Raw genomic sequence first — 13,871 nt, 5'->3', positions numbered from 1 at the left:
CTTCCCCTCACTTTCATTCCATTTCAATTGTGTCTAAATGGCACCAATATCTGGGCTTACTTGGACTAGTACTTTCAATTCTTACCTTGCCACCAGTTATTCATGGATATTCTGATATATTATTTGTCAGTAGCTGTGTTTCTATCCAAATGTGAACTTTGAAAAAAGTTGGGAAAAAAAAGGCTAATTCAATGTGTTGCCATTCATGAATTTAGGAAGCCATGCAATGCGTCTCCCTATACGCTGACGTTACGCTTGACTGCAGAAAATTGAAATCAGAATGCAAGTCCAAGAAATGACAAAAAATAATTCAAACCGCCAATAAAAAACAGAACTTTAAATGGAAATTAGAATCAACTTTACAGAGACTATTCAACCAGATCTTACAGTCAGACTGGTTCAAAGTTTTCTATCTAAGGAAAACCAGCTGATTGCATCAACTTATTGACTAGACAGAAATCCCTCTCACCAAGCATGCACGTACTGTAGAGACAGTGGAGAGGAAAACTCCCTTTTAACAGGAGGATGAAAAAGAAACACTGCACTATACTGAAAAACATTTATGGAGAAATATAGCTGAATATGATCAGCATAACAATGGAAATGAATCCCATGCTGTCTAATAATTCTACCGATTAGGAGCTTACAGTATATGTAGTAAAGATATTTGGCCCTAGGACTGATGCCTGTGGTACTCAACAGGTAACCCTGGAGCATGAGGAAGATTTACCTTTAAGGTGAATAAACTGAAATATGTCAGATAAATAAGATCTAAATCAGCATAGTACTGCACCCCTTTATTCCTACAAAATGGCAAAGATCAACTGCATCAAATTCAGCACTGAGATCTAACAGGACAAGTTCTGATACAAGTGTATTATCTGAAGCAATGGGAATATCATTTGTGACTTTTACCAGTGTTGTTTCAGCTAAGATGAGCTCTAAAACCTGACTGAAGCTCTTTTAAAAGTTCATTATGTTTTAAGTGGTCACACACTTGTTAAACAACTATTTTCTTAAGAAGTTTAGATAAGAAATGAAATTTAGATATAAGTCAAGAGATGGTTTCTTAAGTAAAGGTTTAATAAAAGCTACCTTAAAAGCCTGAGGTACATATCCCTGTAAAATTGATAGATCAATCACACCTAAAATGGAGGAGGGAATTAAAGGGAACACTTCCTTAAGGCAGAGGTGGATTTAGGAACTTTGGGGCCCTAGGCAAAGACAGGCAGGGGGCCCTCTAAATTGAGAGATCAACACATAAAACAGACCCATTATACAGATACATATATTTTAATGCAATAAACAAACATTATTTGTTCTACCTTTTGTCTCTCTCTTCTTATCAAATTTCTTGCAGTTTTCCTTTCTTTTGTCCATTTTTTTTTTCATTTTGGCAAATTTTCTTAGTTGCCTTTCAATGCCGTCTCAAAAGGAATCAAAGATTCTCCAATCACTAAGCCCATTCTAACTTAGCTGATTGCTCCTTCCTGTGTTTCCTTAAAAATCGACAGCAAAAGTAAATAGCCCAGTCCTACTTTTCACTACAAATAAGCGATGATTTGCTTATCTGTTTTCCATTTTTTCATTTAAATGAAATTATAGCTGTATGAATCATTACAGCAGAGAAGAGAGAGGAGAGCAGGAGGAGGGGTAAAAAATCTACTTGCTCTGGAGAGCAGAGTGCAGTGCTTTTATATGTTGTCGCCAAAGTCTCCAGTAACAGAAAAAAATCACTATATTTGGCGATAAGCGCTTTTTTGCAGTAAAACCTCTAGAGAAGTCTAAAAAGTCACATACAGCAACAATACAGCAACAAAAGGGCTTAGTTCGCAACACTGCTCTTCCTGCCATTTGTTTTCAAATGATTTGCTGTTATTTGCTTGGAGCTTTCTACACATGTGCAGCAAATGGACTGATCCTATTTGTTGGACACTGAATCTTGCTAACTGTTATACTTTAACTGGATCAAATCAGTCTAAACCTGGTTCGGATTTTAAGGTTACCTCAGGTTCTGCCTCACCTTCCAGAGATAAACCAATCACATTCAGAGGGGTGCCAATTATCTTATTTTTAATAGGATCAATATTATTTATAAAGAATCCCATAAATCATTACTACTTAGAACAGGGGGATTGGAGGGTTCAACAGAGCTATGGCTCTGGGCGAGTTTGGCAAGTACATTAAAATATAAATCTAGGAATATTCTTATATTCTTCTATAATCAAGAAAAATATTCTGCTCTTCTTTTACTAAGGGTCATTTTATGCAGCAGGAAAATGCTTTTTCCAAACTAGGTAGGATTGTTGTGCGCATATAGAGTGCCATTTCCTCTCCAGTTTTCTTGCATTTTCCTTAAAGTGCGCAGCTTTTTATCAAAATAGGAGCAAGATTTCTATTTTTAAAGTATGTTTTTTTTATAGGTGCTGCATTGTCTAAGGCAGTACACAGGGAAATAGCAAGCCCATCAACAAAATTGCCAGTTTGTGAAGTGTTGTTCAATGATACCAAGAGGGGAAAGAGATTTTTTAAAATTTCATATCTGCATTATCTGATAAGAATCTACTGAAATGAAATGTTCTTTTGGGAGAGGAGACCCCTTAAATAATTTTGAAAGTTACCAAAAAAGGGACAGAGAGGACAAGATTTTGAGGAAATATTGCTATTTCTTGGCCTCCAATACCATACTGTGACTTTTCCCATTTTTAACAAAACCAATCGACTCTAAGATAACATTAAAGGCTGCATTTAAGCTAACACCTTCAATGTGGGCATGGATGTTAAAACCCCCCCTTTAAAATGGCCTTCTCAGTGTTTAACAGTAAATCAGATAGGAACTCTGAAATTTGATCTAAAAATTCAGAGAAAGGACCTGGTGGATGATACAAAGTTTGACACAGAAGAGGTTTTGTTGCTTTGCAATTTGGATGACGGAAACCGAGTGTTAAATGCTCAAAAGAATATAACCATTAACTGGCTTTGGACTAATTAGTAAGTCAGACTGAATTTTGAATTTTGAAGAATGTTGCTACTTCTCCTCGTCGCCCAGAATATCTAGGTATGTAAAAATAACCAGAGTGAGTTACCTAATTTATGCTCACATAATCCTCTTGCTGCAGCCAAGTTTCTGTAAGACAACATAAATCAAGTCGTTAACTCATGTAACAGATCTTTGAAAAAAGGAGACCTTGTGATAAATAAACCACATTAAATATTTTTAACTTTTTCCTTGATTGGAGTCAATATAAATTCAATTAGTTTATCATGATTTACTCCTTTACGATTCTTTTCTAATCTATAAAATTTTGGTCAAGGGCAAGACACTGTCTGAATGGAGTAATGGCTGGATAATAGTAGAGAAACTCCAAAGATGTGTGTTAAACTACAACTCTGCCTCCTGGTCTGCACTAGTGACTTTTCATTGTACTGTAACTTGCATTGTTAAAATGTGCTAAAGCCTATCAGCTATTCATAGACAGACATATGTGTTGGTATGAGAAATGTGCATACATCTTATTCTAGATTGCAAAAATTGCAGCCAAGATTTGTTTACATACCTGCAGAAATTTCATTTGCATAATGTTTTTTTTAAAACTGTTGATTGCAGTGTACCACACTAGTTATTTGTTTTGTGTAGTTTCTTGCTTTTATCTCGATGTAGAATACAAATACATGCCAGTAACACAATAGAATATTGACTTTTATCTTTCAAATGAGTGTGTCTATAGAATGACGATTTACTGATAATGATTAATTTTGAAGGTACTTCTTCTGTGTTGCAGGGGTTTGTTGTGGCCCTTCTTTACTGCTTCATGAATGGAGAGGTATGTCATTTTTCTGCTTTGTAACAGAAGTGTTTGTAATTGCACAAAGATTTTTCACACTCCCCCTTCTGGCTGCAGGTCCAGGCAGAGCTCCGGAAATGGCTTTGGAGGTGCCACAATCCAAATCACCTCACTCCTGGCAAGAGAAGCATGACTCAGATCATGATTCGAACCCATGGAGGCTTGGGTTTGCCTCCTTCTAGTGCCAACATCTCAGCTGTATGAGCTTTGCTTTTAGACAGGAATTTTTTTTCCTTTGAAGCAGCAATTAAAAGGTGAAACCACTCTGTTGAACATTATGACCTTAATTTAACTCTTTTGTGAGATATAAGAGCACAAGTTTAACTGGTGGGTAAAATGGGTAAAACCTCTGAATGCTTCATCTAAGCAGAGGCTGTATATGGTCAGTCTAGGTCACAGGGTGCTCTATCATATTGATAAATCATAACTTCTACAGACCCCACTGTAGCACTGCAAAACAGGAAATAATAACTGATACAGAGCTGTCCATGGGTTCAGAAGGATTTTATATGCTGGTGTTCATAGTTTGGACCTCTTAGGTAATACATTTTTAAAATGTAGACTGGACAAAATACTCAATTAACATGTATATAGGCAACATATATTTGAAATATGTGAAAATGCAAATTTCCCTGACAGAAACTGTAAAGTGTTTTCATTTAAGGCTGAAATAAAACCCTCCAGTAGGGCAAATCTGTAAGGATATGTCATATTGATAGAGCTAGTTTTGAAACCAGTTTCAGAAGGCATCAGACATTTTCTTATTAAAGATTTTATATTGCTTCTGGTTATTTTGAAAACATTAATTCTGTAAAAGTTACTGACACTACTTTTTCAGGTGAAGGCCCTCTCTCAATGCAGTGAAATATTGCAGAGATGACATTTAAAAATGGTTTGTGGTCAGATCTCAGCATGAACACTATGAGCTGGTAAATAAGTGAATCCAAAATGCCTTAATGAGGAATTATTTTGAATTATTTTCATAATTTAAGGTTAAAACACTTTGTTTTTAGCTTATATGTTAAGAACACAGCAAGGCTTTAAACATTTGGGCAACAAAGAAAGAATATAATCCTGAAGAGAACCAGGGGGGACTGAAATGGACAGGAATTATTTGTAGTTTCAGTGATATATCCTGCTGTTACATGCAGAAAACAGCTTCACTGACAATAGACCCTGTTGCTCCAACATAAGAGCATACGAAACAAGAACAAATGTATGTTGTTGATTATGACATGAAAGTGAATTTCCAGAAACAAAGTTAATCAGTTTGTTCTTCTTGAGGCTGCTTTGCTGGATTTTAATATTACGGCAATAGCAACAGAATGTGGCATTTATTTGTGGGGAGCAGGTGTGGAAATCGATTCAATGAACTACTTGTTTCAGCCTTGGCACTCATGTTACAATCAATCATGGATCATCAATGTAGGATCCTGGGCCAAATATAACAGCCTATTTCTGCTGGTGGTGCTGGATGGGTTGATGAATGTTAGCAGTTTCTGCAGCAAAACATGTTTTAATGATGTAGCTGGTTAACAGTGTTGTTTCATTTACTTTTGTTTATCATACATCCATAGAGATGTCGGATAAAATGTCCACTTTGTGCATTTTAACTTTAATCAGATTGGATTATTTTCTATGAGGTGTCATAAAACAAGGAATAAAGGTGAATGAGTCTAAATAATTGTAATTTGACGCAACACTGTATAATTTTTCCCTTAGCAAAAAGTAGTTTATTCAAGTATACTAAAAGTGCACTAATTTCATACTTAAAATCAGGCAGTGCATTTAGAGTACTTATTCTATACTATATTTCATAAACTTAAAAATGTCTCAATTTAGTTCGAAAAAGTATTACTTTAGTAATACTTCAAGTACACTAAAAGTACATTGTTCGGTATACTTTCTAAACTTATACTTAAGTATTCTTAATAGAATTTACTTCAAGTATACTACTTTTTGCTAAGGGTTGACCCAAGTATTATTTGAATTTGCAATATATTAACCAAGTTTACAGATCAACATGCAGCATGTGACACATATCAATGTTCAGTGTGGGCTGCCCTTTCAAAAACTTAAATATGTAATTTGTAGAGATTGAAATCTTTTTTTAACTAAAAGCTGTTATGAGCATCATGAATATTAGGAGCAAGCAGAGGCGATTATAATAGCATATAAAAATTTGTTGTCCCAACAAAGGTTATTTTACTGTGGCACAGATAAAATATGAATTATGTCATTGATGACCTACAGCATTTTTAGAGCACATCTCTGTTGATGCAGAAAAAAATGAAATAAAAACCAGCCTATTACTGTAAAAAATTCCAACCTCCAATTTTTTTCTTCTTAGCCCTCTCTCTTTCCCTAAATTTCATTTTCTCACCCGTCACAGATTCAGAAAATTGCAGAAATTAAGCTTTTTCCTTTGATAAGTTATACAATCAAGAATGTGTTAAAGTCAGGTTATTTAGGCTCTAATCGACAGGTCACTAATTAAAGTAGACAAATTCCAATAATGATCTGATGTTTCACCACAGTTGTGAAAAACCAAGAAAGGGCAACTTTAAAAGTAACTGTATTATAGAGCACCTTATATTGGGATTTGTTAAAAAATCAAATCATTCTATACTGTTTACATAGTCTAATAAAGAAAGTTGTGTATTTGTAATTCCTTCATTCATAAACATAAAACATGCTTTCTTTAGGTCTGTCCAAATATGAAAAAATAGAAACCCACATCTCATACGTTACATTTATTGTTAGCTGTTATATTTTTGACTGCATACTCACTCCAATATTTTAAAAACATGGAGGATGGAGTTTAAGCTATTGTTTTGTCCCTTAGATCATGCATTTAATGATTCATTTATAAAAGCCGTTTTTAGTTTCACTCTAAACTGAAAAAAAAAAAAAAAATGTCAGTCATTGGAAAGTACAACAACGTACCACAAATTTATTTTGCAGTTAGTTAACACCAGTAGACGTGGATGTTGGACATCAGAACACTTATACATGACTCAATATTACAGGTTGAACACAAGTTGATGAAAATGTGTACATTACTTTTCAACATCTAAGTTTTTATTCTTTTGAATGCTTGGCATTACGTTTACATGCTTACAGAATACATTCTATCTCTTTTCCAGTCATTCACATACACTCCAAAAACTGGACCATAAACAACTTTACAAAAACACTGTCACAAACATTGTAGATTTTAGTCAAGAAATCCACCCGTATGGCAAAAATATACGCTATTTATGATAGAGAAAAGGCATCATTTGTACACCAGAGCAAAGTGATAGCAAGAAACATCTAAGAGCAGCTGAGAAGCAATAACTACATTCAAAAATTCATTGACAATCGGTAGAACTCACACACACATGACTTAACCAAACTGGCTCAGCAAGCCACAACAGTTGAAGAAACTGCATGTACGCACAGATGCATCACAAAATACAGTTCAAACAAGAGTCTGGACAATTCTGCAATTACAGTCGTTCATATCCTTTCAGTAAGAATCAGGTGGTAATCAATTACTGAAGCTAATTAGATTAATTAAGCAACCCGCTCTGTTAAATAAACGGCCTACTTATTTTGAAAATGTCTTTATAAAGGAGATCTCGGCTGATGGTGATTTTACTTTTACAACTCTGGCTTTTTAGTCACCCCAAATTAAGCCTTTATTTTTAGTCGGGATGTGGATGATTGATGTTAACTCTTCTAAAAAGGTGAGTATGATTCATTCTGCATTACACTAAGATAAATTGTCATCTATGAAATAAAAAGGGAATTTTGTAAAACTTGTAAACTGTACCCAAACTGCTTCAAATATAATCACTTATCTATTACCTAGTGACTACTATAGCTAAAACAATTGTCTTGTCTGGCTATAGTTATAAAAAGGTAAATTAGGCCAGTATAGCTACAAGCTGCATCTATACGTTAGAAAGTATTGCTATGAAATTCAAACTAAAGTATTGTCCAGCAATAAATATATATACTACCACATCTCATCTAGGTTAATATAACATTTTTCGTGTTAATTCAACGTTTCAAGCTGGAATTACTAACTAAACCCTTTAGCTAAAAGATTTCCTTTTTGTTAATGCTTTTAAATCTTAAAGCCAATATAAACCATAAGTCATCACATCCCCCTTTCTAAACCCAATCAGCGATGTACAACTCAAAGATATTGTCACTTGGATCTATGCTGGCTGACTCCTCAATTTAGTTTCTGTTATTGAATTTTTAAACATGGTGCTTTCTTGGTACAGCTTGGCAACAGTTCACCTTGACCAGGGCTAAAATGTAACATAAATAGACTGCTGTTTACTGATAGGCCATGGGCCCGGTAAGGTTTAGTTCTTCCATGGTAGGTCACACTATGTTTTATTGCGACTACCGTCAGACATTGGTCTGAGGGATTCATAACTAGTGTTGCACCGATACCGATACCAGTATCGGACGGGGCCCCAATACTGCCCTAAAATGGTGGTATAGGTATCGGCGAGTACCAACAAATAGGGCACCGATACCATTTTTATAACCATAAGTTTATTCAACTTTTGTCACCCACTCCTGGTAGGCAATAAAAAGTTCTACTGGATTCACTTTGTATTAAATTTTTTCCTGCTTCATAAAGATAGGCAGCAGCTTGACAAAGCCATGATGGCGATTATTTTACATTATTATGGTATCGGCCGATACTGCACAGCCAGGTATCGGGGCCAAAAAATGGCATCGGCGCAACACTATTCATAACCCCAAAGCCACCCGCATGTGCAGATTGCAGACCCATAAGAGCGCTCTGTTTACAAAAGTCATAACAAATGTTGGTTTCTCTATTATGACAATTATTAAGATGAAGAGAGGTGATGCAGGTCTGTTTTGGTGTGTAGTGGAAGCCAAAATAATGATTTTGAAGTAAGAAGAAATTCAATATGACTGTTCAGACTCCATATGCTTTAAAAACAGTCAAACCAGTTGAAAACCACATATGGGGTGGCACACTTAAGGGGTTCGGACTAACATGAAAAAAATCAGATGTGTCAGGTCTGTGCCGAAAGATCATATTTCACATTTGCCTGCAGGGTGAACATGGCCAAGATGTCACCTGAATGATCTTAAAATATAATGTTAAAATATGATGTCAAAGACAGTTTGGTATTATCTTTATAATAACGTGTAGGATTATTTTCTGTTTTCTTTTTTTTTTTTTTACAAGTTGCCAACATTTAAAAGAAAGAACAATATTCATGGTATGATAAATTAAGTATCCAACTTGACTGAAAAGCCCAAGAATCATATTAAATATAGCCGTAATTATCTTAAATAACGATTTTGTTTTAATTAAGAGACTGAGATGTGTATTTATACAATAACAAACATGTCAATTTCAAATTAAGCTTGGATACGGTTTATATGGCTTGTCTAGTAATGTATGTAAAACAGTAAACAAGCATTTGTGTCATTAATTATACAAGTATAGTAGCTGAGTATAGAGATTCCCTCTTTCTACTCGTATTTTTCCTGCAAATTCATAATACAAAGCCCACAATAATAAATAAAAACCTCCTCCATTTATACTTCTCTTCTATTATAAAGTTTTGCTTCCATCTAGTGGTACACAAATGCACAGCACAGGTATGGTCTTTTTTTCACAGACAGTATCAGCATTAAAACATGGTCGTTTCTTTCTGAGGCTCAGACTCAGAATGCTGGTGACAGAAACACATAAGCAGCAGAGTTGTCTTTTATCACACCCCCCATTCAAGCAGTGGTCAAGTTCCTATTCTTAATACTTTGACACACTCCTACCATCTTGTTTTTTATTAAGTCATTTTAGACCCAATTTTTCAGATGGACACAATCTTTATAGCACTTTGACTAAGTCCACATTAGTTAGTGTAATAAAATCAGACATCTATGTTACAGACGAAAAGCTCTGTATACTACACGAGTCAATAGGTTACATTGCACATGATCAATGGAAAATAAATATACATCCATATCTGTTTCACAGTATAATAAATTAGAATTCAAAGATACATTTATCTAACAATCTACTTGTATGAGAAAAAGATTTAAATTTAAATTAAAAACATGAGGGAAAACCACTCTTATGTACATCCTTTCAAGTTTATACTGAACTCCGTTTCCATTTGTACAGTAATTTCTTTTTAGATGGTTTGACCACAAAAAATTATACAAAGTAACACTCAAATGCGATTGTCAGTAGCGGAGAAATTAAAGCCTATCTTGATCACTGACAACATTTATGTTTCTAATTTGAAGCCAATTGGTTGGGTGATGAAATAAAAATTTAGAATTAGCAGGAGCGATGAAAACAGCTCTGATAACCAGACATGAAAAACTATATCTTTATTTTAATATTATTTGATAAGGAAATGGGCTTAACACTTCAAATAGCTTTAGGATTATTAAATTTATAAAACAAACAAATTTAAAAAAATCTTTCTATTCAGAAAGAAACACACTACACTGTATATTCTCACTGTATATTCTAAAGTGACTTGATTCGACTTTATGTTTAGTAATATTTAAAGTGACAGCTGTTTGGATGAGTAGGCACTTCGGAGTATGAGGTGTCTAATCAAATTTAAAAAGGAGCTGTGTAAAGATGGTACTATGGACGTAAGCTCACCAGGTGTGCACATAGTATAAACACCCATAATAAAAACAGCATTTATGAAATTATGGCAGATGACAACATTTTTGGGAAGATTAGACTGTTTTAAACCGTTCATGTTCACAGATAACAAATTCTAATTTTGAAATCTATGGTGAAGAAAACCAGATCCCATTGAGTAGTTTAATGGCTCACGTTGTTCCGTTTGCCAGTTTTTATTAGAGATGCAGTGATCCGATACCTGGATCAGATATTGTCTCCGAGATTAACTAATTAGCTGGATCGATTATCTGTGATTGATATTGGATATCAGATATCCAATCCAATCCACTTTACAAAGAACGGTTATTTCTTTCTTTTTTCTACTTATTTGTCAATAAACAATATAAAGTACATTCATATCTGTGTTAATTACCTTTTTTTATAAATGTTTATGTCGAGGCTAACGCCTTCAGTCACATGGCAAGATTTAATACTCATTCGTTAAACAGCTGAATAAGATCATATCAGATATCAGCAGATACGGTCAGGCCAGGTATCAGAAAAAAATGGATCGGTGCATCTCGAATTTGTAACTATTTTCTTCCTTCCTTTTCAAATAATACAAAAAATTATGTCACGCCAATGTACTGTAAATAGCCAGCATAAATGTAGGAATATCTATGTTGTTGAAATGAATAATTGAGATTAATGATTTTGAAATGCTCATATGTCACTTTTCAGTTGTGTGTCGTTATTGTCTGAAGCTATTGTAATTCACTCCATTCCAAGTTATTGATATGAAATATAAAGGATTATGAGCTCCAGCCAAACCCAAATAACCAAGTGGCATGCTGACGGCACGTATAGCTATTGAAGTCATATAATCACATTTTTGATGTTAGAGTTGATGTTAAGCAAATGGTACAAACCTAAGTGACATCATCAGTTTTCAACATCCTCCTGGCAGCTATAAAATGATTCATGGCCAGCATACAGTGTCCTGTGGCAGACAGTATCATTTCGTACCGTTAAAAATTAGGCTAAGGAAATGAACAAATCTGCATGAATACAAAATGCAAAACAGGACAAAAAGACCAGCGCTCCCATATGTGAATTATCCATTTGGGAGGACAAAACAAATCAAAAAGTCGTACAAAATTCAGTAATTGATACTGTGCAGTTAATCTCTTATCTTTTATATTATATGTTTTCCTTTTTTCCTTTTTAAAAAGGAAAACAGTTTAAATTGAGAGAGCATGATCTACTGGTTCCCCTGCATACACGATGGAGTCTACAGATTTGGGCTCCAGTTCCTTTTATTTGAAAAGGTTTTTACCAAACACTGCTATGCTAAAGAGATCTAATCTAGACACTAAAAGTAATTATTTACACACAACCCATAAGCTATATATATATATATGTGTATTTTCTATTTTTGACATACTCTGTACTTACGGCTGATTGTAGAAACATGTTTAAATTCAAGGTGAAACATGTACATATAAACGTTGAGCATTTTCTACAAGCAAGGCGAGCTTTTGGTTGTCTTTTAACTTTGGACTGTAGTGATATCGAGTCGGGCGAACTGTATGGCACTTTGAAGCACATTTAGGTTACACAAACAGATCAAACTTGACCCTCAAACATTTAACATTAAAGCATCACCGTTTAATTAGTGTATTTCTTTTGCACAATCCCTCTGTATGTATTTCTAAGAGTATCTTGCTTATAGGGAATTGGAATTGAATTAGATTTATCTAAAATGATAAGGTGCTGCAATAATAAAAAAAAAATACCACCTCCAGTATTTGTAATTCTTATATACCCAAATAAAAATCTCTAGTAAAATGGTTTTTATCTTCATTGACCATTTTCATTTTTATAAAATAGAAAATATAAGGGTTGCAAGGGGCCACTTTGGTCTGCTCTGGTTGGTCTACTGTAAGTGGAACGGCACCTTGAAGTTGACTCTGGACAATCAGACGTTCAGGTCGGCAGGCTGATGTTGGCGTTCTCCGCCAGTGGGCTGGACATACGTATCTGCGAGCTGCTCTTGCTGAGGATCGACAGCTGAGTTCCGCCATTCACCCCACTGCTGGCTAACGAAGGGTGCCTCTGCTGCTTCAGGTCCACAGCAAAGTACCGGTTCACCGTCCAACTGCGCCATTTCCTCTTGATCTCTGACTGCACCTTCAGGGAGAAACTTCACAAGGTCATTTTTAATGTACTTTAAGCTGTACCAGCTCCAACAAAGGTACACTGTTTTTGGGAAAGTACTGAGGGTAAAATAGGATCTAAATCTATTAAAAGGCAGTAATTAGCTTTTTTGATGGAAGGTTAAGATGTTAATGGTAACACAGACTACATACAAAAGGTTTTAAAATGATTTATTCCAGTTTTTCTATTTCCAGGGAGCTGACGACTTTGCAGCAAGTGCATTAAAAGTTATTCTGTTTAAAATACGTGACAAACTAAGTTTTATATAAAATATCAAGTTGCTATACAATAAAAAAAACTTAAGAAAGTTTTATATGTTAGAACTGAAATTATGTACTAACATCCCTTTTTCTTATCTGTAAAAAAATCAATATGTCTAAAGACTTTCTGAAATTATTTCTCTCTTTTTTGATCAGGCGTCCCCAAAATCGGCCATGAAGGACCTGCAGATTTTAGAGGTTTCCTGCTTGGGCACAGATGACTGCAGTTCCGCAACAGCCTGTTTATCAGTAATCAGGCATACTTTTAATGTTTTACTTTGTTCTGTTTATTAGTCCTATATTAGTACTTAGTCCAGCACCTGTGGTTTATTTTCTGCTTTTAGGCCCATTTCCTGACAGATTAGAACTGATTTGGTGCAAACCTCCTTTAAGACTATATGCAAACATTACCATAAGATTCTCTTACATGACGATTACATATTGGTTACTACTGTTACTACTATTGATGCCTGTGTAAATCTTCAGCCATCAAGGTAATGGCAACAACAAAATGGGAAAAATTGAAACAGAAGAATGATTTTCGTGGAAGTCCAGTTGCCCCTGTTTAAGCATGTTTTGTGGTTACTACTCTGGCTTTTCACCTTCTCAGTGTACAGGGGCTTCTCTTTGACAGTATAACACACACAAACACACACACACACACACACACACACACACACACACACACACACACACACACACACACACACACACACACACACACACACACACACACACACACACACACACACACACACATGTTGTGTCACAATATCCTTGTGGGGACCTTCCATTGACTTCCATTCATTTCCCACTAATTTATATGGCATAACCATGACCCTTGCCCTAACCCAAACCATTACCGACACATACCTATCCCTAAACCTAACCTAAACTCAATTCACACCTTAGTCC

At 35.0% G+C, this 13,871-nt stretch overlaps 2 protein-coding genes across 7 annotated transcripts in view; one reads left to right on the top strand and one right to left on the bottom strand.

The window, feature by feature from the left end:
• Positions 1–5,620, top strand: part of LOC119781283 (pituitary adenylate cyclase-activating polypeptide type I receptor-like) — a 37,325-nt gene extending 31,705 nt beyond the window's left edge. The window contains exons 12-13 of the mRNA XM_038281692.1: positions 3,783–3,824; positions 3,903–5,620. Coding sequence (XP_038137620.1) covers positions 3,783–3,824; positions 3,903–4,049 — 189 coding nt within the window. The 3' untranslated portion in view covers positions 4,050–5,620. The remainder of the gene's footprint in view (positions 1–3,782; positions 3,825–3,902) is intronic.
• A 4,695-nt stretch (positions 5,621–10,315) lies between these two features.
• adcyap1r1a (adenylate cyclase activating polypeptide 1a (pituitary) receptor type I) overlaps positions 10,316–13,871 on the bottom strand; it is a 39,265-nt gene continuing 35,709 nt past the window's right edge. For 3 of the 6 annotated variants that reach the window (XM_038281730.1, XM_038281729.1, XM_038281733.1), the window contains one exon: positions 10,316–12,682. In XM_038281730.1, the coding sequence (XP_038137658.1) occupies positions 12,458–12,682 (225 nt within the window). In that variant the 3' untranslated portion in view covers positions 10,316–12,457. The remainder of the gene's footprint in view (positions 12,683–13,871) is intronic. The other 3 variants (XM_038281732.1, XM_038281731.1, XM_038281734.1) reach the window with 1 other exon arrangement.

Source organism: Cyprinodon tularosa, unplaced genomic scaffold, assembly GCF_016077235.1.
Source record: "Cyprinodon tularosa strain WSP-4 unplaced genomic scaffold, ASM1607723v1 ctg174, whole genome shotgun sequence".
Lineage (NCBI taxonomy): Eukaryota > Metazoa > Chordata > Actinopteri > Cyprinodontiformes > Cyprinodontidae > Cyprinodon > Cyprinodon tularosa.
This window is presented reverse-complemented; position numbering and strand designations above follow the sequence as displayed.